This window comes from Schistocerca americana, chromosome 4 (genome assembly GCF_021461395.2).
Source record: "Schistocerca americana isolate TAMUIC-IGC-003095 chromosome 4, iqSchAmer2.1, whole genome shotgun sequence".
NCBI lineage: Eukaryota > Metazoa > Arthropoda > Insecta > Orthoptera > Acrididae > Schistocerca > Schistocerca americana.
Window position 1 is genome coordinate 281,573,730 of NC_060122.1, and position 26,693 is coordinate 281,600,422.

Here is a 26,693-nt window from a genome sequence, read left to right on the forward strand (position 1 = left end):
ATTTGCATATCAGTTATCACTTGTAGGGACATATATAAATGGATTAATAATCAATCATATAATTTGCACATTGAAAACACTGATTTGTCATTATATGAAATATACACTACTGGCCATTAAAATTGCCACACCAAGAAAAAATGCAGATGATAAACAGGTTTTCATTGGAAAATATATTATACTGGAACTGACATGTGATTACATTTTCACGCAATTTGGGTGCATAGATCCTGAGAAATTAGTCCCCAAAACAACCACCTCTGGCCGTAATAACGGCCTTGATACGACTGGGCATTGAGTCAAACAGAGCTTGGATGGTGTGTACAGGTACAGTTGCCCATGCAGCTTCAACACGATACCACAGTTCGTCAAGAGTAGTGACTGGCATTTTGTGACGAGCCAGTTGCTCGGCCACCATTGACCAGACGTTTTCAATTGGTGAGAGATCTGGAGAATGTGCTGGCCAGGGCAGCAGTGAAACACTTTCTGTATCCAGAAAGGCCCACACAGGACCTGCAACATGGGGTCGTGCATTATCCTGCTGAAATGTAGGGTTTCGCAGGGATCAAATGAAGGGTAGAGCCACGGGTCGTAACACATCTGAAATGTAATGTCCACTGTTCAAAGTGACGTCAATGCGAACAAGAGGTGACTGAGATGTGTAACCAATGGCACCCCATACCATCACGTTGGGTGATATGCCAGTATGGCGATGACGAATACATGCTTCCAATGTGCGTTCGCTGTGATGTCACCAAACACAGATGCGACCATCATGATGCTGTAAACAGAACCTGGATTCATCTGAAAAAATGACGTTTTGACGTTTGTGCGCCCAGGTTCATCGTTGAGTACACCATCGCAGGCACTACTGTCTGATGCAGCATCAAGGGTAACCACAGCCATGGATTTCGAGCTAATAGTCCATGCTGCTGCAAATGTCGTCGAACTGTTCATGCAGATGGTTGTTGTCTTGCAGATGTCTCCATCTGTTGACTCAGGGATTGAGACGTGGCTGCATGATCCATTACAGCCATGTGGATAAGATGCCTGTCATCTCGACTGCTAGTGATACAAGGCCGTTGGGATCCAGCATGGCATTCCATATTACCCTCCTGAACCCACAGATTCTATATTCTGATAACACTCATTGGATCTTGACCAACGCGAGCAGCAATGTCACGATATGATAAACCACAATCACGATAGGCTACAATCCAACCTATATCAAAGTCGGAAACGTGATGGTATGCATTTCTCCTCCTTACACGAGGCATCACATCAATCTTTCACCAGGCAATGCCATTCAACTGCTGTTTGTATATGAGAAATCAGCTGGAAATGCTCCTCATGTCAGCACGTTGTAGGTGTCGCCACTGGCACCAACCTTGTGTCAATGCTTTGAAAAGCTAATCATTTGCACATCACAGCATCTTCTTCCTGTTGTTTAAATTTTGGGTCTGTAGCACGTCATCTTCATGGTGTAGCAATTTTAATGGCCAGTAGTGTATTACATATCAATGTGAGGGACACTAGAACAAAAGCATGTGCTTGCACAGTGTTTCCTCCTCCTGAATAAAAAGTTTTAATAATTAATATTTTGATGTTTATGAGTTATGGTTTCCTCCCATGAACCACGGACCTTGCCACTGGTGGGGAAGCTTGTGTGCCTCAGTGATACAGATTGCCTTACCATAGGTGCAACCACAACAGAGGGGTACCTATTGAGAGGTCAGACAAACATGTGGTTCCTGAAGAGGGGCAACAGACTCTTCGGTATTTGCAGGGGCAGTAGTCTAGATAATTGACTGATCTGGCCTTGTGACATAAACCAAAATGGCCTTTCTGTGCTGGTACTGCAAACAGCTGAAAGAAAGGGGAAACTACGGCCATAACTTTTCCTGAGAGCATGCAGCTTTACTTTATGGTTAAATGATGATAGTGCGCTCTTGGGTAAACTATTCCAGATGTAAAATAGTCCCCCATTCAGATCACCAGGCAGGGACTACTCAGGAGGATGTTGTTATCAGGAGAAAAAAACTAGCTTTTTATGGGTCGGAGCCTGGAATGCCAGATCCCTTAATCGGGCAGGTAGGTTAGAAAATTTAAAAAGGGAAATGGATATGTTACAGCTAGATATAATGGGAATTAGTGAAGTTCAGTGGCAAGAGGAACGTGCCTTCTGGTCAGGTGAATACAGGGATAGAAATACAAAATCAAATAGAGGTAATACAGGAGTAGGATTAATAATGAATAAAAAAATAGGAGTGCGGGTAAGCTACTGAGAACATCATAGTGAATGCATTATTGTAGCAAAGACAGACCAAACCCCACACCTACCATGGTAGTAGAAGTGTATACACCAACTAGTTCTGCAGATGATGAAGAGATTGAAGAAATGTATGATGAGATAAAAGAAATTATTCCGATAGTGAAGGGAGACAAAAATTTAATAGTCATGGGGGACTGGAATTCAATAGTAGGAAACAGAAGAGAAGGAAAAGTATTAGGTGAATATGGAATGGGGGTAAGGAATGAAAGAGGAAGCAGCCTGGTAGAATTCTGAAAGAACATAACTTAATCATAGCTAACTCTTGGCTTAAGAATCATGAAAGAAGATTGTATACACGGAAGTGGCTTTGAGACACTGGAAGGTTTCAGATAGATTATGTAATAGTAAGGCAGAGATTTAGGAGCCAGGTTTCAAATTTTAAGACATTTCCAGGGCCAGATGCGGACTCTGACCACAATCTATTGCTTATGAACTGTAGATTAAAACTGAAGAAACTGCAAAAAGGTTGGAGTTTAAGGAGATGGGACCAGGATAAACTGAAAGAACTAGAGGTTGTAGAGAGTTTCAGAGAGAGCATTAAGGAATAATCAATGAGAATGGGGGAAAGAAATGCAGTAGAAGAAGAATGGGTAGCTCTGAGAGATGAAATAGTGAAGGCAGCAAGTAGGTAAAAAGATGAGGGCTAGTAGAAATTCTTGGGAAACAGTAGTGATTTTGAATTTCATAGATGAAAGGAGCATATATAAAAATGCAATAACTGAAGTAGGCAAAAAGGAATACAAACGTCTCAAAAATGAGATCAACAGGAAGTGCAATGTGTCTAAGCAGGGGTGGTTCCGGGACAAATGTAAGAATTTAGAGGCATATACCACTAGGGGTAAGATACATAAAGCCTACTGGAAAATTAAAGAGACCTTTGGAGAAAAGAGAACCACTTGTATGAATATAAAGAACTCAAATGGAAAACTGTTCATTTTTTCCATATGATGTTCAAGAGTGGAATAATAGAGAATTATTGTGAAGGTGGTTTGATGAAACCTCTGTCAGGCATTTAAGTGTCACTTGCAGAGTAGCCATGTAGATGTAGATGCAGATGATCCTACCAACATACACAATAAATATTATCTTTTTTCCATAGCTTTAAAAGGATAAAATTAATTTCTAATATTCTATGAGTTATTTTTAGTGGACAGTTACTTCGTATTAATCATTAAAAATGGGTAAATGACTAAATATAATATAGTCGCAAAATGTAGCAATATAGAGTATTCAGGCATACCCAGCTGTGAGATGAAAATATTTGCATACATCCACTGCAGCTGTCTTTGTTTGATCACTCACATGTGCATCGCTCAGATACCGTTGTGCTACTTTTTCTAAAGCATCATCAGTCCATGGCTATGAAGAGATGAAAATGAGATGTTAGTCAAAGAGTTTATGTAATGAAAAATACAATATATATGGATAAGAGTACATGAAAAGTTCCATTTAATGAACAAACTACAAATTCCACATATTCAGTGTATGTGTATGGGTATAAGAACCACATTCAAAACAAATAGTGCCATGTCTGAATTCAGTAGCCCATTTCTAAAATGCTGAAAATGAAGGATGAAATGCCTCATTAGCCAACATTGAAAAACTGTTGCACCATGCATGATGTTTAGATGTATAACCTCTGCACTACAAACTGTATCCACAATAAATTATGCAGACAGTATCCATGTATGCCACAAAATGGACATACAAAATTATAACATAGTACCATACACAATTCAAGAGATATGGTATCATAAACAATGAGATGCATGAAGACCTATCGCATTGTGCATGGCATTTAAATTTATTACTTCTTTTCTATTAACTCCATTCACAGCACATTTTGCAGACAGTATTGACATATGCAACTGAATGCAGCTACAAAATTATATCATTGTATGACACACAGATCAGGACATGTGACTTCATAAACACTGAGATGTGTGAAAAACTGGCATATGGTACTTGGTATTCAAATTTATTACCCCTGTGCTAATATCTCTATTTGTGACATATTACACAGAGAGTATCCTCATATGCCATTGAATGTACCTACACAAATACATCAATGTGTGACACATAGTTCAAGCGATATGATGTCATAAACATTGCCATATCATGCACGAAGTATTAATACACATATATTTACTACTAAGACACTCACACAGTTGAGTCAAATTAAGGGAATCCCTGACACCTGGCAGCTCTTTTGACAGCTTTCAGCTGCAAAGTACAAATGACTGTAGGTAAAAGCAGTAGCCATCTGTAGAACTATGGAGAGGCACTGCCGTAGGGATTACAAAATCATGTTTTAGACACATGAAGCAACTGTGCCCAGCATACAGAAAACTGTCCAGATTAATGTTTCTTCACTTGTATACTGTAATTATATGTTTGTAGATTATGCATATCTCTTTGTACAATTGCTCATAACTTCAAAGGTGTTTTCATAAATAGATGGAAATGAACTTTTTTCGATACTTCACTACAAACACAGTTCATTTCCTTGTTTCCATTTCTAGTAGAAAATTGTAAAAAGGAATGCTCAGGTAATGCCAGGTTTGTCAGCTAGTTTGGTGATAATCCTTGGAAATATTTGTCTATATAATTTATGCATTTGGATGAAACATACATCCCAAAATTATTTTGAACAGTCACATAAGCAAAGCTATTGTGTAGATCAAGATTATATACAATTTATTTTGAGCAATACCTATTAAAACCACCAAAACAAAATTTCATTGACAGTAGTGCCATCACTTTCACAAGTCAATTACTTTTCACCTTGGGCTCACATGGGACTGTGATTAATATTCCTATGCTTCTGAAAAGAGGCTAGGGGATGAGGTGTATGAATATGTAAATATGTACTCATGTAATATAACACATGTGTTGATTGTATTTTCATAAATATTGTGAGAAAGGCTTACAAACAAAATATAAATATGTACACATGTAATATAACACATGTGTTGATTGTATTTTCATAAATACTGTGAGAAAGGCTTACAAACAAAATGGACTGAAGTTAATGTGATTCAAATGTTGCAGAGATATTACACAGTTGGTAAGTCTTACGAGAACATCCTTCCGAGTTCAATTATGACTTATGCTTGTGAACTTTTTGACTTCGGGATAATGTGCACATATAAGTGGCAGAACGTTAAATGAAAGCATGCAAAAGTGAATGTATTGTGTTGTACAAGTGCCAGAAGTCAGTTTGTGTGATGGAGTTCTATGCCTGTTGCACTTGGTCGGTCACTACAGGGACAGTTAATGGTGGTTGTGGATGATGGTGGAGTCATCATCCAATGATGTCACATATGTGCTCAATTGGAGACAGATCTGGTGATCGAGCAGGCCAAGGCAACATGTCGACATTCTGTACTGAATGTTACATGTTGAATTACAGCAGTGGTTTGTGGGTGAGCATTACCCTGTTGGGAAACACCTCTTGGAATGCTGTTCATGAGGGTAGCACAACAGGTTGAATCACATGACTGGTGTACATATTTGCAATCAGGGTGCATGGGACAACCATGAGAGCACTCCTGCTTTCTTATAAAATCACACTACAGACCATAACTCCAGGTGTGGGACCAGTGTGTCTGTCGTCACACAGACAGGTTGGTATCAGGCCCTCAGCTGGCCTCCTTCTAACTAACACACGGCCATCACTGGGACCGAGGCAGAACCAGCTTTCATCAGAAAACATAACAGACCTCCATCCTGACTTACACTGAATTCTTACTTGATGCTACAGAAGTCACAAATGACAATGTTTTAGGGCCAGAGGAATACATTCTACATTGTGTCTGGCTCTGAGCTGTCCTTGAAGTTACCAATTTGTAACAGTTCGTGGCATCACTGTGGTGCCAATTATTGCTCAAATTGATGTTGCAGATGCAGTACAATGTGCCAGCACCATATGCTGAACATTCCATACTCCCTCCAAGTAGCGCCATGTGGCCACACAGAGCCCAGTCATCTTATGACCATAAGTTCCTGTGACCACTGCTGTCAGCACTCTTGTGCAGTGCCTACATTCCTGTCAAGTCTTTCTGCGATATCACAGAAAGAACATCCAGCTTCTCAAAGCCCTATTACATGATCTCATTCAACTTCATCGAGGTGCTGATATTAGCATCTTTGTTGTATTAAAAGCATTCTTGACTAACAGTAACTTACCACATCCATCTCTGCCACTAGGGGATACCATTGAAATCCCAATGCCAGTCTCAAGCCTGGATGAAGGAGGACGGTTAGGTGTGGCGCTAACAGCCTTACCCCAGAAAAAGGAGCTTATTACCGAACCACAGGACAAAGGAAGTGGATGTAATGGATAAACAACCTTGGCAATGGAAACAGCATATGAATAGGTATTTAGCAAGATGGAATGTGAGTACAGTGAACAAGACTGGAGGACTACAGAACCTGAAAAAGGAAATGAAGAAATATAATGTGTTGATGATGGCAGAACAAGAGCTCAGATGGAAAGTAAGTGGAATATTAGCACCTGGGACACACAAGTTGTTCTACAGCCGTGGAAGCAGAGGATATGGAGGCACTGGTTGATAATGTTCATAAGGCAGCCATATTGAACTTTAAGCCTGTTGCTGAAAGAATCTTTGTACTATGAATGAAAGCCCACTTCAAGTCAAGTACGAAGAAAATTCCATACAGGAAAGCAGCTGGTAAAGAAAGTCAGCATGAATCTTCTAATGATAGTGGTACCACACTAATTGACTTTGCCAATAACATGATTATTAAAAGCACATGGATGCAAAGGAAGGATCTAAGGAAAGTTACATGATGCTCCCCACATGGGATCACAAAAAAATTAGATTGATCCCTTACTCATAGATAGATGACACACGTTAGATAAATTAGAAGTGGATCATTGTCATGGTGCAGATGGAGACAGTGATCACTACTTAGTAAGAATCAAATACAAACAGAGGATAGCCAATTACAGGCAGAACAAGAAACCTGGTGTGCCAAAGTTTGATGATGCCAAGTTAAAAAATGATGAAAATACAGCACAACAGTGTAAAACTATTTTGACAAATGGATTTCATGAATCTGAAGGTCAGGCAGGAGAGGGGATTGAAGAACGATGGGAAGTGGTCAAAGGTATAATACATGAGACAGCTGAAACCATACTGGGTAGAAAGAAGCAACTGAGAACCCAGGTCTTGTTTCATGAAGATCGTAGGAAGAAGATATAAGAAAGGAATGAGGCACAGAAAAAGAATGCTGCAGAGGAGAACAAGAATAACTGTAGAGGAACAGCAGGAGAAGAGAAAGGAACAGATAAGGAATGTAGGAGAAAAAAGAGAGAATTTGAAAAATGGTGGATTGATGAATTGAAATAGTGAAAGACTGCTGAGAAAAAAAGAAAATTCTATATGACAGTGATTCCAACCCAGAGCAGTTTTCTGTAAAGATAAGGAGGGAAATCTGATTGGAGGAAAAGATCACATTTTAGACAGATGGGTGGAGTATTTTAGTGAATACGGAATTGGAAAATGAAGGTGCGGGTCATGGTGGTATGTAAAAGGGTTGGAGCAGGAAGTAAACAGAAAAGAAGAATACCAGGAATCCATCAAAGAACCTATGTTGGAAGAAGTTAAAGCTAGTATCAAGACTTTTAAAAACAATAAATCTCCAGGAGAAGACAATATTACAGCGTAAATGGAAAAATTGGGTACAGAAAAAGTAATAATGGTTTTGCATCAGATTATAGTGGAAATATGGTGGAAAGAAAATATCCCAGAACAAAGGAATACAACAATACTCTGCCCTATAAATAAAAAAGACAGTAAAGCTGACTGTGCAAATTATTGAGGAATTGCAGTACTCTGTATAGTATATAAGGTATTAGCCAAAATCATGACTGGGCAACTCGGAACATATGTAGAAGAGTATTAGGAGACTACCAGTGTGGTTTCAGAAGTAACATCCATTACAGATAAGATTTTTATTATTAGATAGATCTTTGAAAAATGTTTGAGTATAACATTGATGTTTACTAGCTGTTTATTGATTTCAAACAAGCTTATGATAATACCAAAAGGGATCAACTCTGGAAGGCAATTCAAAAGGCAGGAGTACCACACAAACTGACATGACTGGTTCAAATGGCTTTGAGAAGAACAGTATGCAATGTAAAGATAGAGGGCACTTTATCAAAGGTATTTGAAGTTAACCAAGGACTGTGCCAGAGTGATGTGCTCTCCAATATTCTGTTTAATGTCATTTTGGAGAGGGTAATGTGAAAGACAGAAAGCGGAAATCCTGGGGGAACATTGTTGAACAGAGTGTGTAGTGTTTCGGGATATTTGTAAACATCCCAGCACACCATTGAAAAGCCGTCATCAAGAGATGCTCATGAGTAAACTGAATAAGGATAAATCTAGCGGGAAAGAGAAACAGTGTGTTTTCCTTTCTTGTATGCAGTGAATGTGGAGCAGTGGTGGATCCGACGAGAAGGAAACCAGTAAAATTGGTATTGCAACCACTGGTCATCCAGGAGCCATTTGTGCCATGGTGCACCAAGTGTCTGAAACCAGGAGCCATGGACTAAATGATGCACCAACAAGGGCATAATGAACAATTGAAGAGTGGTAGTTGTTTTTCTGGTTTTTCTCTTAGGTCCTACAATATACATCAATGGATGTTTGAATGTACAAGAGAGAGGTATTACCGTAGCAATTGTTAGTTGTGTTGTGAAAAGTAAAGTGAAAATGTTGGCAAAATATCCCCTGATTGTGAGAAGTGTGGCTATTTATTTAGTAGGGCAATAGAGAGAATTTGTGGAAGCATTCCAAGAACTTTCACAGCAGCTGGATAAACAGGGGACATGGAAGGATCCAGGCCACCAAAAAACTACTCTGAGAAGAGAGGATAAAGGTAATACTACTTTCATCTGGTGGTGTATTGGTGTCGGCAAAATATTGCCCTGTTATATTGGCCAGGGACACAACTTCCCACTATTGTTGGTATAAGACACACCACAAATCTTACAAAATAAACAGCAGGAAAAGAAGGAAAAATACACCCCAAGTGATGCAGGATCTTGCATATGCAGATTAAATTGATTTGTTATCCAGGAAGAAACAGGACCTGGAAGAAAAACTTGAAAAATTAGAAAGATGTGGAGCAGAGATTGAGCTGACAATTAATCAGACAAGGACCAAGTACATGTTAACAACTAGGCAAAGGTATCATGAAGGAAAAAGAAGCAAAGCATGACTTTAAATGACAAAGAATATGAACATTGTAAGAGCTTTAAATATCTTGTGTCACTGGTACCTGAGAATAATGATATGAGAGAAGAAATACACGCAAGGATTGCAGCTGGAAATAGGAGTTACTTTGCACTGATTAAACTACTTAAAGAAAGAAGCCTTAGTAGGAATCTGTAGTTGACTGTGTATCATGCAGTACTGAGACCTCTGGTGATGTGTGGTTTGGAGACTTGGACAATGTGATAAACCTTTTGCATTTCCTTTATGTTTTCGTCTTCCTTAAAGGCAAAGAGACAAGATGAAGCGGTAGCCCATCATAGAGCCTGTGCCTACCGTCATGTATTTTTTGACTTTCAATTGTTAATAAACAGAGGATTTTTTCTGGTACCGGTAGGAGGAAGGAGGAATTCGCGCTCAACTAGTGAAAGAGTGAGAAGCACGTCAATTTTTTAGCGAGTAATTGTAGACCGCCATTTTGGGGTCGCTATGAATAAGTGAGGAGTGTGGATTTCATATGTGCACTGTTTAGAAAAATACAGTATTGTTTTATTAACAGAAAGGTCGTGTGAGTTGTTATTTCAAATAGTACAATAATTACAATAACTGAAGCCCACCTGTGTACTTTGGAAAATTACGAAGATCCGATAAGCTTAATAGGAACACGGTCAAGACTTCAAAGATGAACGCGGCGACCAAACGTAGTATTATAAAGAATGGTAAGCACAAATCTACAGCGGAGAAAGAAACTACTCCGCCCTGCAAAATAATATGAACTAATACGGACTTATTTCCAGGCATAGCTCAGCTTATTGTGCTTGTCATTCACGCCGAAAAATTAATCTCATTAATTCAATACATTTTAAAAAGCCACGCATTTTATTATCATCTATTCCATTATTTTATTATACTATAACAATGACACAAAATGATGAGGAGTTGTTGCAGAGATGTGAAAGGAAGATACCTAGGAAAATCTATGAGCCAGAAATAATAAGGAGATTAAAGAGTTGTATAGCAAACCAGAAATCATGACAGAAATAAACAGTAATAGACTACATTGGCTGGGACATGCAGAAAAAATGGCAAAGCAGCACAGTCAAGAAAGTTTTCAAGAGAAAAGCAGGTGAAGAATTTATAAGGGGCAGACCAATGACCAGATGGCTAGACATTTTGGAGGAGGTCTTCAGAAGAATTTGGAGAGACAAGGCAGCCACCAAAGAAGAGTGGTTGGACATTGTCCTGGAGACCACAGCCCTACACAGGCTGTAGTGCCAAGGAGTAAGTAACTCACCACACCCAATCTCAAAGGTAACTAATGCACATGACCATTATCACGTATTTAAAGCAAACCTGATTTGCATCCTCATAGTGGCGCTACTAGCACCACTTTTATGCAACTGGCAGTACATATGAAAGACATCATACTTCATATGTATAAACACACATAACAACTTTTGTTTAAGTTGTAAAACTTCTTCTTGGCATTGAAATTTTTTCTTTTAATGTATGTAGAAAAACAACACAAAAAGTGTCAAAGGAGAACCTTCCAATACCTATAATAAGGATTAAAAAGTAAATTCCACATAGAATGGCTAAGTGCTTGTCAAAGTCTCAAATTTTGATTTGCTTGTTCACTCATGGAAGGGGTACATGAGGGAAAATGACCCATGAACCACATTTACAAGAACTATTGACATTTAGATAGTGTAGTGTGATCATATAGGTACCATATTTGAAGTTTTCCACAGCGAAGATTCATGGAGAGAAATGTAGGCCGTGAATACCAAAAAATGATGACTGCATGGTGTTATAATAAGATAGATTAGTAATATTTGTTAGTGTGGTTTTCTCTGTTTCATGTATGGTGTGGCAAGTAACACATAGTTGACATCAGTCTTCACCTATTGCTGCAATGTTGCTAGTACCTGATATCACAGTTAACATTTGTCCACTAGCCAAAGGCTAATGAAAGGAGAAGATACAAAAAAATTGTACTTTACCTGCTTAGTAAGCAAGATTTTTAAAAACAAAGAGTAAGTGTGAGAATAAAATATGATGTCTTTTATTGTACATTGTAAAAACAGAAAGATCAGTTCATGTTGAGATCTGGTTATGTAAAGATCAATGTATTGCATTATTCTAGTTACTGTATATGAAAGTTATGTCTACAAATGATTTATAAAGGGTTTGAAGATGAACATTATGTGTGAAGAATAAAATTGTAGAAATATGTTGACATTAACATGGTAGCTGCTGTTGATGCTTTGTCATAATAGTCAAAAAGAAAGAAACATTTTCCAATTGTGGCTTTTAGGTGATTTGAGTGTAAGTGAAGAATCAAGAATCAGTTTCCAGATCAATCTCAGGAAGATTACCTAAATTAAAACTAATCTCTGCTCATTTGAAACTGTTCTTGAAGTAAGAGGAAATAATATAAGTTATTGCCAAACAGAAGATACAAAATGTACCTTGTAGAAAGTACAGGATGAGTCTAACCCATCAAGTAAAGTGATGCTTAAGAGTTGCTTTGCTCTTAAGTTCAAGAGTTGGACAGTTTAATGTACAAACAGACCTTTCATTCAGTGTAGGTAAAGTCAAGTGCTTGGCATAATTGATTATATTTGAAACTTGCAGCTATTTGCCAGAGCTGAAAAAAAGAGAGCACTATAAAAAGCTTAAGCACTGACTGTATATTTTGAATATAATTTGTTCAGTCCTTTATTGAGGTGTATGTAAAATATTAGGGCACTGATTTTGGATACAAATTCTGAACAAATTAGTTCATTATATACCCCAGAGCTATGCAGAGGCAAAGTTTATCTGTGGTCAGTATAGCAACCAGGACAGACAACACTGCTAAAAGGTGTAGAAAATCTAATATTAATACATGAAAACTTTGACACAAGATAAAAAGTACTCCTCCAATCTCCCTCCCACAAGAAAAAGTGCCAAGAACCTATGTGAACCTAGTATTTTCAGGCTATGAGTTGCAAATGGCCTTAAACAATTTCATGGGCATCTGATCTGGGTGTTAATAACAAATATATAAACTCATATCTCTGCATGCACTGTATTACACACCACCAAGTATTCTGGAAAGGCAAAATCCTGTCTAAATTAAATAAAAAGAAAATAGCAAAATTAATATATCATTAATGAGACAAGATCATGAAGAAGTAGAATATTTAAAAATAATTATGTTTTCCATACCTCATCACTTTAACAAGAAGTAATCTCAGATTGTAGAGCACAGCTGGCTACAACTAATAGCACTGAATCAATACTGAATTTTATTTGTTTTTCTAAGACCGGGGCTGTTAGAGACAACTGACAGCACTGCAGGAACCCACCGGTTACTGTCAGGCCATTACGGCAAGCATAGTATATGTCAGCATTCAAATGGGGCCTCCACAATTGCCTGAGGTGGCTGCCAGGGGCAGCCCAAACACTGACTACCATCACCAGGTCCACCATGCATATACAGCTCTACATCAGTGACATTCGACGTGGATAGCACCTTCATAAGGGCATACATGGACCTCCAGCACTCATTTGTTAAATGTGTTTGAGATATGTAAACTATTTTATTGTATTTTTATTGATGTCACACCATGTCCCAATAAATTTCATCTCTTTTATGGCCATAAGAAACATTCTGATCCTAGTTAGAACACAAGTGGTGATGCCGAGGGTCAAATTTTTATATGTTTGGAATTTTGTGATTTTTCTGCAGTTTAACTCACCCATAGAGGCTTTACTCCAATTACTTCTGCAACTACAGCAGGTGCATATGGGCATGTTGAAATCGCTGTTGGCTACGCTGATCCAGGCTCAGCCATCAGTTGCTGTTCCACCCCGCCCCACCCCCAGACAGCAGCTTTGCCAACATTTTGTGGCATTCTAAGTGTGTTCATAAAGCTCTTTTCCTATGACAGATACCCCCTTGTGTATCACTAAATGTGCATGTCAGCTCCTCTGCTAGAATCACTTTCTTTCAATGATATGTGACATTTGATGTCCACCAAAAGCATACACATATGGCCACTGTGCGTCCTGAATTCAACCAAAGTCATAAAGAGTCACAGCAATTGTATCAAGCCTGTGTGGGCAAGGTTCACAACCTCAGTCAAAAGTTTCCATTTGTCATGTCTAAGTCTCAGAAGTCTTTTGTGGACAACATGATCAGAGATGCAATCATTTGTTTGCCTGCAAACAAGGAGGTGCACACATGCCTTTCAGTTTGAGGACTGTACATTAGAAGAGGTTTTTAACAATGCACAGTGTTTTGAGGTCTCCCCTGCCATGAGCTGCTAATTAGAGGCTTGGAGTGCTGTTTCTGTTTTTGACCATGTGCAGCTCTCACTCTTGGAGCTGAACATGCTGTGGAAAAGGAGGTGGCCACAGTAAATACAAGCCAACTGGGCTGACCTGAACAAAAGGGTCATTGGCAGCAGGAACAGACGCTACTCCTTTGTGCCATGATTTTCTAGTGCAGTCTGAGTGGGCAACCTACCCCAAGTGGTGGGCCTCTTACCATAAATGTTGAATGGAAATATCACATAGGAGTGGTATCTCGATTTGTACACGACCAGCGGTAATTGCAGAAATCAATGGGTATCGATGTTCATACTGTTTCTTCACAATGTTTGCTGTTATCTTCAGATTAGGCTTCATATTACATTTGATGAGTTGCTTGTGGCTAACATATGTTTCAGCCTCTACCAGTAACATTGGCTAATGTTTGTCACTAGTGTACTTGGCATCTTTCACTGATTTTTAGAACAGGTTGCAATGTATGCCCCACACTGCATCAACTATCCTGATGATATTGTCATAACAGGTGTTACCATGGGAGGATCACCTATTTAATCTCCATTTTTTGTTTACTGATCTACAGGCCATGAGCCTCTCTGCAGGCCACAAGCCTCAAATAGAATCTCACAAAGTCTCACTTTTTTTTTTTTTTTTTTTTTTTTTTGTGCTGAAATAACAATACTAATGGTATGAATATACACAATAAATCATTTGTTTCTATTAAAAAATACGTCAATGGAGTAGAAGGAGTTGGCCACTTGTAAGTCATTCAGGCTCCTTTTAAACTGATTTTTATTCGTAACTAATTTTTTTATGTTTGCTGGCAAATTATTGAAGATGAGTGTTCCTGAGTAGTGGACTCCTTTTTGAACTAAAGTAAGTGCTTTTAAGTCCTTGTGCAGATAATTTTTGTTACTGGTATTGTATGTATGAACTGAGCTGTTTGTTGGAAAAAAGAGATATATTGTTTAGGACAAATTTCATTAAGGAGTAAATATACTGAGAGGCAGTAGTTAGTGTACCCAGTTCTTTGAAGAGGCTTCTACAGGACGTCTGTGAATTTACTCCACAAATAATACATATTACACGCTTTTAAACTCTGTAAACTTTCGTTTGACTTGAAGAGTTATCCCAAAATATTATACCATATGACATTATGGAATGAAAGTAGGCAAAGTATGCAAGCTTTTTCATTTTTATGTTGCCTATGTCAGCTAACACTCGAATTGCAAATACAGATTTGTTAAGGCATTTCTGCAGTTCTGTGGTGTGCTCCTTCCAACTGAATTTATTAGCAAGTTGTAATCCCAGGAATTTAAGACTGTCAACCTCTTCTATCTGCTCTTCTTCATACTTTATGCGTATGCTGGGTGGAAACCTCTTACAGATTCTGAATTGCATATAGTGAGTCTTTTTGAAGTTTAATGTCATTGAGTTGGCTTTAAACCATTTATTAATATCCATGAAAATATCATTAGCAGATCTTCCTAGAACTACACTCGATGTATTATTTATTGCAATACTTGTGTCATCTGCAAACAAAATGAACTCTGCTTCTGGCAGTGTAACTGATGAGATATCATTAATGTACACAAGAAAAAGCAATGGCCCTAAGATGGATCCTTGTGGAACACCACATGTAATTTCTTCCCATTCTGATGATGACTGATGACTTAATTCACTAGTCCCTTGCACTGACACCCTTTGTTTCCTGTTAGCGAGGTATGACTTGAACCATTTTGCAGCACTACCCATGACACCATAGAATTCTAATTTATTTAAAAGGATGTGGTTCACACAAACAAATGCCTTTGACAAATCACAGGAAATACCTGCTGCTTGTAATTTGTTATTTAATGTATAAAGTACATTTTCACTGTAGGTGTAAATAGCCTTCTCGATATCAGAACCCTTCAGAAATCCAAACTGTGTTCTTGATAATATGTTATTTGTGGTCAGATGGTTGAGAAACTGCCTGTACATTACTGTTTCTAAAATTTTTGAGAATGCTGGCAAAAGTGAAATCGGTCTGTAGTTTGATGGTATCTCTTTATCCCCTTTCTTGAATAGATGCTTAACATCTGCATATTTTAGCCAGTCAGGAAATATCCCAGTTGTAATTGAATGGTTACACAAGTAACTTAGAATTGTACTAAACTCACAAGAACATGCCTTCATTAACTTTGTTGATATTTCATCATAACCACTAGAATGCTTTGTTTTTAAAGATTTTATTATGGAAGTTACTTCTTTTGGTGAAGTGAGTGACATATTCATGTACCTGAAGCTATTTGTAAAGGCTAGTTTCAGACATTCAAAGGCATTATTTACTGATCCTGAAAATCCCATTCTATCAGTAACGGATATAAAGTACTTGTTAAATAGATTTGCCACACTATGCCCATCGATTACTAATGTGTCATCTACCCTTAATGCTATTTGCTCCTGTTCCTTTCTGGTTGTACCAGTCTCCTCTTTCACTATATCCCATATTGTTTTTATTTTGTTCCCTGGCATTGCTATCTTCTTCTCGTAGTGCATTTGTTTAGATGCCTGATTACTTTTTTTAATATTTTACAGTATTCCTTGTATTTAGCTAAATCATCAGCATTGGACCTAATCTTGGTTGACAGATACATTTTCCTTTTTGTCTTACAGGAAATCTTTATTCCTTGTGTAATCCATGGTTTTATTATAGACTTCTGTTTAATTTGAGTAACTTTTAGAGGAAAACAGCTTTCAAACATGGTACTGACATTGTTCATGAATGTGTTATATTTTTCATTCATGCCATGAGCACCATAAACATCTTTCTAGTTCAGATCTTTGAGTAGTTTTCTAAAGCACTCAAGTTTTGGTTGATTGACTACTCTCCTGTACTCAGATTTAGCTGTCTTGATAATCTGCTTAGAATTTACATCCAAAACAAGGAGCTGCTTGTCATGGTCTGATAGTCCATTTATTACAGGTTTTATGATATGATTTTGTTCCCTTGATTTGTCTATAAAAATGTTATCAATGGCTGTCCATGAGGATTTAGTGATCCTAGTTGGAAAGTTTACAGTGAGAGTTAGATTGAAAGACAACATTACTAACTGTAGTAAATGTTTACTGGAAGACTGCATTAGAAAATCTGTATTAAAGTCACCAGCAATCAAAATTTCTTCGTTTCTTCCTGTTAAATAACCCAAAAGAGCTTCTAGATGATTTATGAAGAGATTATAATTTCCTGCAGGTGCTTGGTAAATAGTTACTATTATATAGGATCTGTTACGGAACTCTACTTCTGTTGCACATGCTTCTAGATGCTGCTATAAACAGAATTTATTAATGTCAATGTTCTTGACTTTATGGCAGTTTTTAATAAATGTAGCAACTCCTCCTCCATCCATATCTACTCTGCAGAAGTAGGAAGCTAGCTTAAATCCTGAAATGTCTATCATATCTATACCAGTGGTCACTTGATGTTCAGAGAGGCAGATTATATCAATTTGGTTAGATGAATTCATTTCATCAATACAAATGAGTAGTTCATCAACTTTATTTCTGAGTCCCGGAATGTTCTGGTGTAATAAAGATAACTGATACTGCATACTAATGGGATTATAACTGCTTTGGCAAAGATGAACTGACAGTTTCTGATTACTTTCTGTTAAACATTGTTTAAATGGAGGCTGTACGCTAAAATCTGTCTCCTGTTCATCTGTTTTCTCAAACTGAGTGTGTCTGCCAATCTCTCTTAAAACTCATTTTCTTTCCCCCTTCCCTATCCTAAAAAAGGCATCCCTCTGACACCTGTGACCACTGGTATTTTACCACTTGTGGCAGTGTCCCCCCTTAAGTTTTCTGCAATCAACCCATCCCTTTCCTATTGAGGTGAAGGCCATGCCTAGTGCAGTCCCACCTGTCGATAGCATCCGCAGGAATCAAATCTATATGGGACCCTATATCCGTCCTAAGCAGCCACTCCAACTCCAAGTTCACCCTCCCAATGGAAGAGTTCAAATGAGGCCAATCATGGTGTCTCAACACAGACACAAATCCCACACCCTTATGCTTTGTTGCTGATGCTGCCTCCACCAGGTCACTCTCTATGGAATATTCAGGGTCTCTGTCAATGCTATTTCCCGGACCACCCACTATTACCACGGCATCCTCCTTTGGGAAATCCTTGCATAAAGAACCTACATCTTCTGTTATCTGACCCAGATCTGCACTAGGCTTGAAAAAGTTTGTGACCTGGTACTCTGGACCTAGATTTTCCTGCAGTAGTTGGCCAACACCTCTACCATGGGAACTACCAAACAACAGAACTTTCTTTCTCTTTACAAATTTCCCTGCCTTTTTCAAGTCCTTGAAAGCTTGTTGTGCCCTTTCTACAGCTTCAGCTACATGAGGCTCATCCGATTCTGACTGAGGCAACAGGTCAAATCTATTTTCAAGATTTATGACAAAGCTGTCTGATGCTCTCCTTTGCCTGTTCCCCCTATTACGTGTTGCACTCTACTGCAGATCCTACAATACCACTGGTGAGCCTCATTTATGTCTTCATTTCCCACACCACTACATTCACCCCAGTGAAAGAAACTACAGCACCCATCACACCACACACCAGAACTAATGATCGTATGGCATGTCACACACTTCTCACTTATGGTAAAAACAGAAATCGTATAAACTGATTTAAGCACTGACTAAAACATAAACAAAGGGCCCTAAAAACTATTCAGGCAGAGATATAAAAAATTGAAAGAGTACTGAATAAAATAACTGGTGATTACATATAAGTTTAAGTCACTGTTTACTTACAATATGTGTGCACAAAATTAAGCCTAAAATCCGTGCTATAGGTGCGAGAAGGGAAATAAACTTCTTACCCTGTTTAATCTTCTTTAACACTTCACTAACACTTCCACTAATGTAACAACACTTATATTATATTTATACCAACTGGAAATGTTTACCTATAAGTTTAATTCACTGCTTACTTATGATTCGCTTGCATGAAATTATGGAACATCAGGCCTTTGCAAAGTGGAACACTATCACAAGTTTATTTCCAGGTTGGCAGCTATTCCCCGTCCCTTGCATCAGAAATTAAGCCTTTGGTTTGGTCTGTAGCCTGTGAGCATGCTTTTATTCAGCTTAAGGACAGTCTTCACTCTGTGCCAAGTCTTGCAACATTTAATCCTGCAAATATCTGGTCCTGGACACAGGTTTGTTCCAGTATGGGGTGAGGGTGGTTCTGGTCCATTAAAATTCAGATGGATTCGAACAGCCTATTGCTGTTGAGTCAGAAACACTCAGAGTGGTTCAGCAACTTTATTGTCAGGTGGAAATACAAGCTCTTGCTATTGTCCATCCCTTTAAAAAATGTCGTGTTCTTGTATGGTGCAAAATTTTATTTAATTACTGACCATAAGCCCATGGTTTCCCTGCTTAGTTAGTTGGCTAGCTTATCAGACAACACCACTCATTATCTTTAGCATTGGGCTCTCTTGGTGACTGAATACAATTATGAGATCCACCTTCATGCCACATCACAACATGCAATTGTAGATGCTCTGTCCTGACTTACCATGGACCCTGATCCCTTGTTTGACCAGGATGAACTGCTTTGTTTTCAACTGGATACAAAGACAAGAAACATGGTGGCTGGTCTCCCTGTCACCAATTCCCTAATTACCTCAATTGTGACAGTGGATGTGGTGCTCTGGCAGGTCATACGTACGATACATCTCGGGTGGCCCGGCGGACAGTCGGGCCAGGCATCAGTCCCACTTCAGAATTTTATTCATTGCACCATTGTCCCCCCATCTCGGATGGCCTTATTCCCCTGTTGATGGAAGGGTTTACTCCCTGCATCATGGTTCCAGCAGTTCTGTGGCACGAGGTCCTTCACTTATTACATTACCATTCTAGGGGATCTCATGCACAAAACAGTTGGCATGCCACCATGTGTTGTGGCTGGGCATTGATTGGGAGGTGGAAGTCATTGACATGGTTTGCTGCAAGAGCTCAGGTCAGCAGTTGGCGCTATGCACTCTTTTTTCACAATGGCAGGTCCCTAGACAACCTTGGGAAAGACTCCAATTGATTTTGCTGGTCCTTTTTGAGTGTTTCTGGTTACTGGCAGTTGATGCTTTTTCGGATTTTTCTAGTGTCATTGACTGTCCATCTGTGACAGCAGACAGGTCTGTCAAGCCACATCAAAGATATTCTCCATAGAAGCTTGCCTTGCACCCTGGATTTGGACTCTGTTCCTCAGTTCACGGTACAATCTCTCAAAGACTTTTATACACACAGTGCCTCCCTTCCATCCACAGTCAAACAGCAACGTAGAATACCTTTGCTGAACCTTGTCTGATGCAAATGTGCAAAGACATAGAAGGTTTCCTGGGTGAGGAGTCACTCACAATTTTTTAGGCTCATACCAACTAATGCCAGTTTAGATCAAGAGTCATACCAAGCTCCTGCACAGACCTCAGCTGTGGATATTGCTCAGACTCTTGTTGCCAGCTGACATCCCCAGAGGCACTGGTTTTGATGACAATCACACTCAGCACACAAGTCTGGGCCAGAACAGTTGGACAGTGCTCTCACGGTTTTTTTCAGCCTGTCACCAACAGTCAGCACAGTCCCTTTGGATCTCATTGGTGATTGGCTTGCAGCATGCCACAAGAGAGAGAGAATGGCTTGTGGCATGTCACAAGAAACAGTTGCATGCCAGGATGGGTGCAGGGTCCGTTCTTCACACTATGGGCCTGTGCCTCATCCTTTGGCAGACCTGTGCTCTCTGAAGGGAGAGCAGGCCTGCTCACCACACTGGGTTAGCTTACTGTGGCCAGTGCCAACACATACCACTGTGTTGAGCAGGTGCCATGGACAGCAGTGACAGAAGCCAGGTCTCCATCACCAGAGCCTCTCCTCTCCAGTCTGCCATTGATGTTGCCCTCACCAGTGCCCCCTGTTGTGGACTTTGACATCCAGATGGATTCCACCCTCCTGACACCATCATATCCACCAGTCAGCCAGGCTCCACAGCTAGCGGAAATACCCTCATTCCACTTACTTTTGCCGGCCGCGGTGGCTGAGCAGTTCTAGGCGCTTCGGTTCGGAACTGTGTGACTGCTACGGTCGCAGGTTCAAATTCTGCCTCGGGAATGGCTGTGTGTGATGTCCTTAGGTTAGTTAGGTTTAAGTAGTTCTAAGTTCTAGGGGACTGATGACCTCAGATATTAAGTCCCATAGTGCTCAGAGCTATTCAACCTTTACTTTTGACTGTACATGCTGGTCTGTGTGGATTGGAAACATCTTGCCCTTTTGGCTGAAGCCTCTAGCACTGCCATGGATGCCAAGGACATTTCTTCAGTCACAGCACCATAGATGGTGATGCCTGGTTTTTCCCCCTGCAGGGAAGGAGGAATGTAGTAATTCACTGAATACCACACATAACACCCATACCAGAAGTAAGTCTGGTCCTACAGCAAGCATAACATGTGCTGACATTTAAGCGGTGCACCCAAAACTACCCAAGATGGTTGCAGGGGCACCTCAGTACCTACCTCCCTCACAAGGTCTGCCATTCACTTGTGGCACTACACTAGTGGCACATGACATGCATAGCTTCTTTACAAATTCATGTGCAGGCAACCAGAGCCCCAGTTGATTAAAGTGTTCAAGATGTGTAAACCACTCTCACTATATTCTTGTTGATGTCATTCCATGAACCAATAAATTGTATATCCTTTATGGCCATATGTTTCCTTGTGGTCCTAGTTATAACAAGGATATTCATCTATCATAATCATACTGAATATTTTATTTTAATTTTTTTAAAGGAAGGCACAGATTAAATTTATGCATTATTTCCATCAGAATATGTAACTGAGCATGGACCTATATAGCAACTTCATAGCATCTTCTGTGTATGGTACATGTTTCCTTAGCAATGATAAAATAATGATAAAGATTTTTCACGTTATTACCTCTCTTGTATACACTGCAGTTAAACAGAGCATTTTTCTCCATTTTTATCAACTACTAATGAGTTTATTTGCATCATGGAAATCACTGAGATCAAATGCAGCCAGTTATTTCTTATCAACCAGTGGAATTTGTTTTATCTCAATAAATACATGTCAGTTTTATATTTAGCTATTCTGCTAATACTAAAGGTGTTGTGAAAATAAACTCATTAGATAAGAGTGGAAACAGAGTATTAGAAATTTTCAAACAGAAGAAGCTGAGATCAATGTCTCTCTGCACTTCTGCTGGACTTATATTTATTTTCTGAACTTCCACACAGAGTATATTAAATCATAATGTAAGTCTGCACTTTCAAAGGTATCTTACAGTATTTGTTACTCACATAATGTTCATTATCGTTCTCATAAACTGACATACAGCTGAGAGAGTGGTGTGCTGACCACCTGCCCCTCCCTATCTACATGCAGTGATGCCTGTGGGATGAGGATGACACAACGGCTGGTCGGTCCCATTGGGCCTTCCATGGCCTGTTTGGATGGAGTTAAGTTATAATGTTCACTATAGTTCTGACAGAAGAACATAAAGGAAAATCAAAGAACTCAAGATAAGTACCGTCTTATCAAGCATTCACTGACTGACTTACTTTTCATAAATTTTCCTGTTTCAAAATTGCTAATACTCTGTTTTCATATAACTACTGTCACTCTTATCTAATGAGTTTATTTTCAGAACACTTAATCACCATACATTAAACTGTTTATGGAGCCAAGCTGAGTATGGAAATGCTATTAATCCACAGTACTTACCAAGCAGCTAAAGCATAAATACTAAAGTAAAGAAAACTTTTTATGTATTATAAATTTACAGATTAAAGCTGTTGAAGTAAAACACAGAGAAAGGAGCCAACTTTCATTATATGTACTCACAGATGACTTACCTCAAACCATATGCAGTCACAACAAGTTACTAGGTTAGTATATGAGTGTAGACGCCTACGATATTCACTGAATGTGTGATTAAAAGACAACATAACATGCAGTTTCAGTTTGCATCGGCTGATAAAAAACTGGAAAGCTTCAACCAAACTGATCTCAACACTGCTTATACCTCCTTGTGCTGCACTGCGTACCATCTGAAATTTGAATACCAGTATGCTGTTTTTTGGCAAGTATCAGAGAATTTATCCATTTAGAACATGTTCCACAGAGATCAAAATTGCAAGTTGTATATTTTTTGAATTTTGAGGTAATGACAATTGATGAAGCATAATACTGACATAAAATTAACTATTTTATCAGAAATAAAATTATTATTGTATTTACTGGACAGATGTGTTCATTAGTGAAGTATTTAGGTTTAGAATTACAATCATACTTACTGTTTTCCGTACTTGTTCAAAAAGATAAAATCAATATAAAACTATATTTCTTTTTGCTTTTATGAAATGCTAATGAACTGCAATTCTTTGGTCAAGGATATTGATTATACAACCAAACACACATATGTTTGTAATAAAACTATTATATCTCTGTTCTTGTTCACTTGGAGCATGTGTTGCAATTTAGCATAAAACAGTTGGAAGTTAATAGTTCTTGCCAAGAAGTGTGTTAATTTGTGAAAATTGCAAAATAAGGAATGAAATAATTTTGAAGAGAAAATACGTTCCTGGTCTATAGTATTACTTATTTGATGTATGGATAAACCTCTTTGCAGCTCTAGCATGAAGGAAGTACTATCCTACAATGATTGTATCAACCCAAAGAAGAACCAATAACAATTAAAGACATCAAGTAAGTGCAAACTACTTATCACTGACAACCCCCCCCCCCTCGCCCCCCTCCCCCCCTCTCTCTCTCTCTCTCTGTACTTCATGTCACTGACACCCCCCCCCCCCTCTCTCTCTCTCTCTCTCTCTCTCTCTCTCTCTCTCTCTCTCTCTCTCTCTCTCTCTCAACTGCATAAATATTTGGAATAACTGACAACACTGTTATGAAACTTCCTGGCAGATTAAAACTGTGTGTCCGACCGAGACTCGAACTCGGGACCTTTGCCTTTTGCGGGCAAGTGCTCTACCAACTGAGCTACCGAAGCACGACTCACACCCGGTACTCACTGCTTTACTTCTGCCAGTACCGCTGCAGAGTGAAAATCTCATTCTGACAACACTGTAATTAAAATTTGGCACTTTTTATGGTTTTAAACAGAATAGAGGTTTTAGAAAGTGCAAAACAGAATGACAAACATTGCTACACAAAGTCAATAAAACTTTGCCAAGTCCAAGCAGCCTTGCATGACTCAAGTATCATGAAGACACCTGAATACATTTAGTGTGATAATTACGACTGTTTACAGAAGTTGCAGCATGTGCAGCATAGTTATAATCTCTTTAACATGGATATGGATATCTATCCAGAATTGCCCTTCTATGAGAATCATCATGTGGGCATCACAAGTTCATTTCTTTGGTACTAGATGGAGGGATGATTAGCAAAAATTGCTGTAAGGGCAGATAATACCTTCCTTGAGCATACAGTTACATTCTGCTTTGTAGCAAGATGACCAGGAAATAAACACCTAGGATGGCATGAAACTGATGGGCTATCAGTCATTTTCATATGAGTATAATCCACAGTATTGAGAGATTCCTCTCCCAAGGCACATGGTGATCATGTTGTGGTTGGAAAATTTTTGAGGGTCTCATTGCATTTGCTTTCTGCCACCTGCTTGAGCTTGATGCTGTGTGTCACTGCACTGTATTGGAATCCAGTAGCTGGAAATCCAGTGATGATACTGACAAGTCTCTCATAAGCAACATCAGATAGTTGATGATAATATGCCAGGAGTCAGCTTCGATAATGGTCCCCACATTGGTAGTGGTGAAATTCTATGTGAAGGCACAGTGCAGTCCCTAGTTCAGCTCAATACAAGGTGTACTTTAGTTGCTATAGATGAATTATTTATGACAAAGATGGAACAAAGCTGATCGTTAAAAGTTGTAAAGCCTGTGAATAAATGCACAAGTTACAGAATTTGGATTTACAATTTGTTACAATCTTTTCAGAATAAATAACAAGCAGAAGTAATACAGTTATAATTACCAATATTCATAAAATATCTATTTGACAACAGTGATTGATTCTGAAATGTGCTTTCTAAATCCTGGTTTTATTTTGATGCATACATGAATCCAGGACTTGTAGTGATTCAAGAATTTCCACGTAAATTCTGGAACCGCTCAACCATCTGCCACCTTGAACATGCGATGTTTTAAAGATAAGTGTGAGAGTGCCTATTTACTGTGCAACACATGTCTCTGTGTACAGGATTGACGTTTGTCATAGGACAGGAGCTGCATCAGATGAGTGGCACCGTCAAGTGTTTGCCGCTCATGCCTTGGAAGCTGTATTAAAAGGACAAGGAGTGTTTGTGTAATATTCCATGGTTTATGGTACTGTGATAATTGTTAAAGAGACAGATGAACATGAATTGAATAGAGACTTTCACTTACTTCACGTTTGGGACTCACTAGATTCAAGACATGTTAATAATTAAGAGTTTAAGTGTTTATACAAGAAATGGTAAAATGGTTTCCTGTTTAAGTGAAAATATACAATCATTGAACTGAAAGTTTTCTATGAGTACCCAATTATTTCAAAAGTACAGTCTTTTAAATTCCTATAACCAGCAATAGCCTTCGGAGAAGAAGCTTTTGGGAGATCGATGTAGCTGATTATCCAGAGAAGAGGATCGGCTAGACCCGTTACATAAGTCAACTGATGAGAGAGGGGTGTGAATTGTGAATGCAATCCCATTTTGCACCACTCCTCGTGTCATCAAAACATTAGAATGTGGTGACCTAAGTAACAGGAATTGAAGAAAATGGGAAGTTTAAGACGGAAATGGGAGGAAGATATTTTGGGTTGCCATAGCAACCAGACATAACAAGATAAGAAAACTGTTTTGAGTAATTGGATTGAGACCATGGAACCAAATGGATGAAAGTTGTGGATGCAACACAGTAAAAGACCTAAGAAAGTAATAATGTCAAAGGAATGGAGAGTAGACCTCAACATTTTAGACTAAGAAGAGTTACACCAAGAATACTTTGACTAAGAAGATTCGGTGTGGAGAGTACACAGCTATCACATACATCGCAACTGATGCCGACACTGTAACCAGCCTTACATCCAATGACGCCGGTGTCAATGCTGCTCACCGGTGCAGACTACACATCCACTTGCTGACTCAGACACTGAAACCAACATTCAACGATCCCAGCAACAGTGCTGTTCACTGGCACTGAATACACATCCACTAACCAACGCAGCTAGAACTCTACGCCGGGTGAGCGTAAAACAATTATTGTTTGTATAAAGTGGAGGGAACTGTTGAAACAGACTGTAATATTGTAGTCATTATAAGTAGAGTAGAATTTTTTTTTTAATCCTCGCAAAGTCTAAAACACGTAAAGTTATGGATCAAGAACAGCAATTAGGAGAAACTTCAGAACCAACCACAGCTATTAAAGTGAGTAGGGAAGTGCCAGACTGGTCTGAAGTAGTAAATTTAATCAAAGTCCAAAATGCCCAAATTACTACTTTAAGTAAAAATTTAGAAGCACAGAGTACAGTTTTAAATGCTCAAAGTCTTGAGTTAGATTCAGTAAATACTCAGTTGATTGTTAAGTTGGATGACCAGAAAGCAGATTCATTAACTCTAAGTGAAAAGCTCGATGCAGGGAGTGCTAATTTAAGTAGAGAAATAGACACAGTGAATACTCAAGCAAATAATAAATTGGATGTTCAGAA

At 38.8% G+C, this 26,693-nt stretch overlaps 1 protein-coding gene and 1 non-coding gene across 2 annotated transcripts in view; both read right to left on the bottom strand.

Annotated features, from left to right (window-relative positions):
• LOC124613409 (dynein axonemal heavy chain 7-like) overlaps positions 1-26,693 on the bottom strand; it is a 755,469-nt gene that overhangs the window by 448,133 nt on the left and 280,643 nt on the right. The window contains exons 14-15 of the mRNA XM_047142112.1: positions 22,823-23,017; positions 3,573-3,691 (exon numbers count right to left, since the gene is read on the bottom strand). Of these exons, the coding sequence (XP_046998068.1) occupies positions 3,573-3,691; positions 22,823-23,017 (314 nt within the window). The remainder of the gene's footprint in view (positions 1-3,572; positions 3,692-22,822; positions 23,018-26,693) is intronic.
• Trnal-caa lies at positions 23,902-23,976 on the bottom strand. Its single transcript has one exon. It is a non-coding gene; the product is annotated as a tRNA-Leu (tRNA).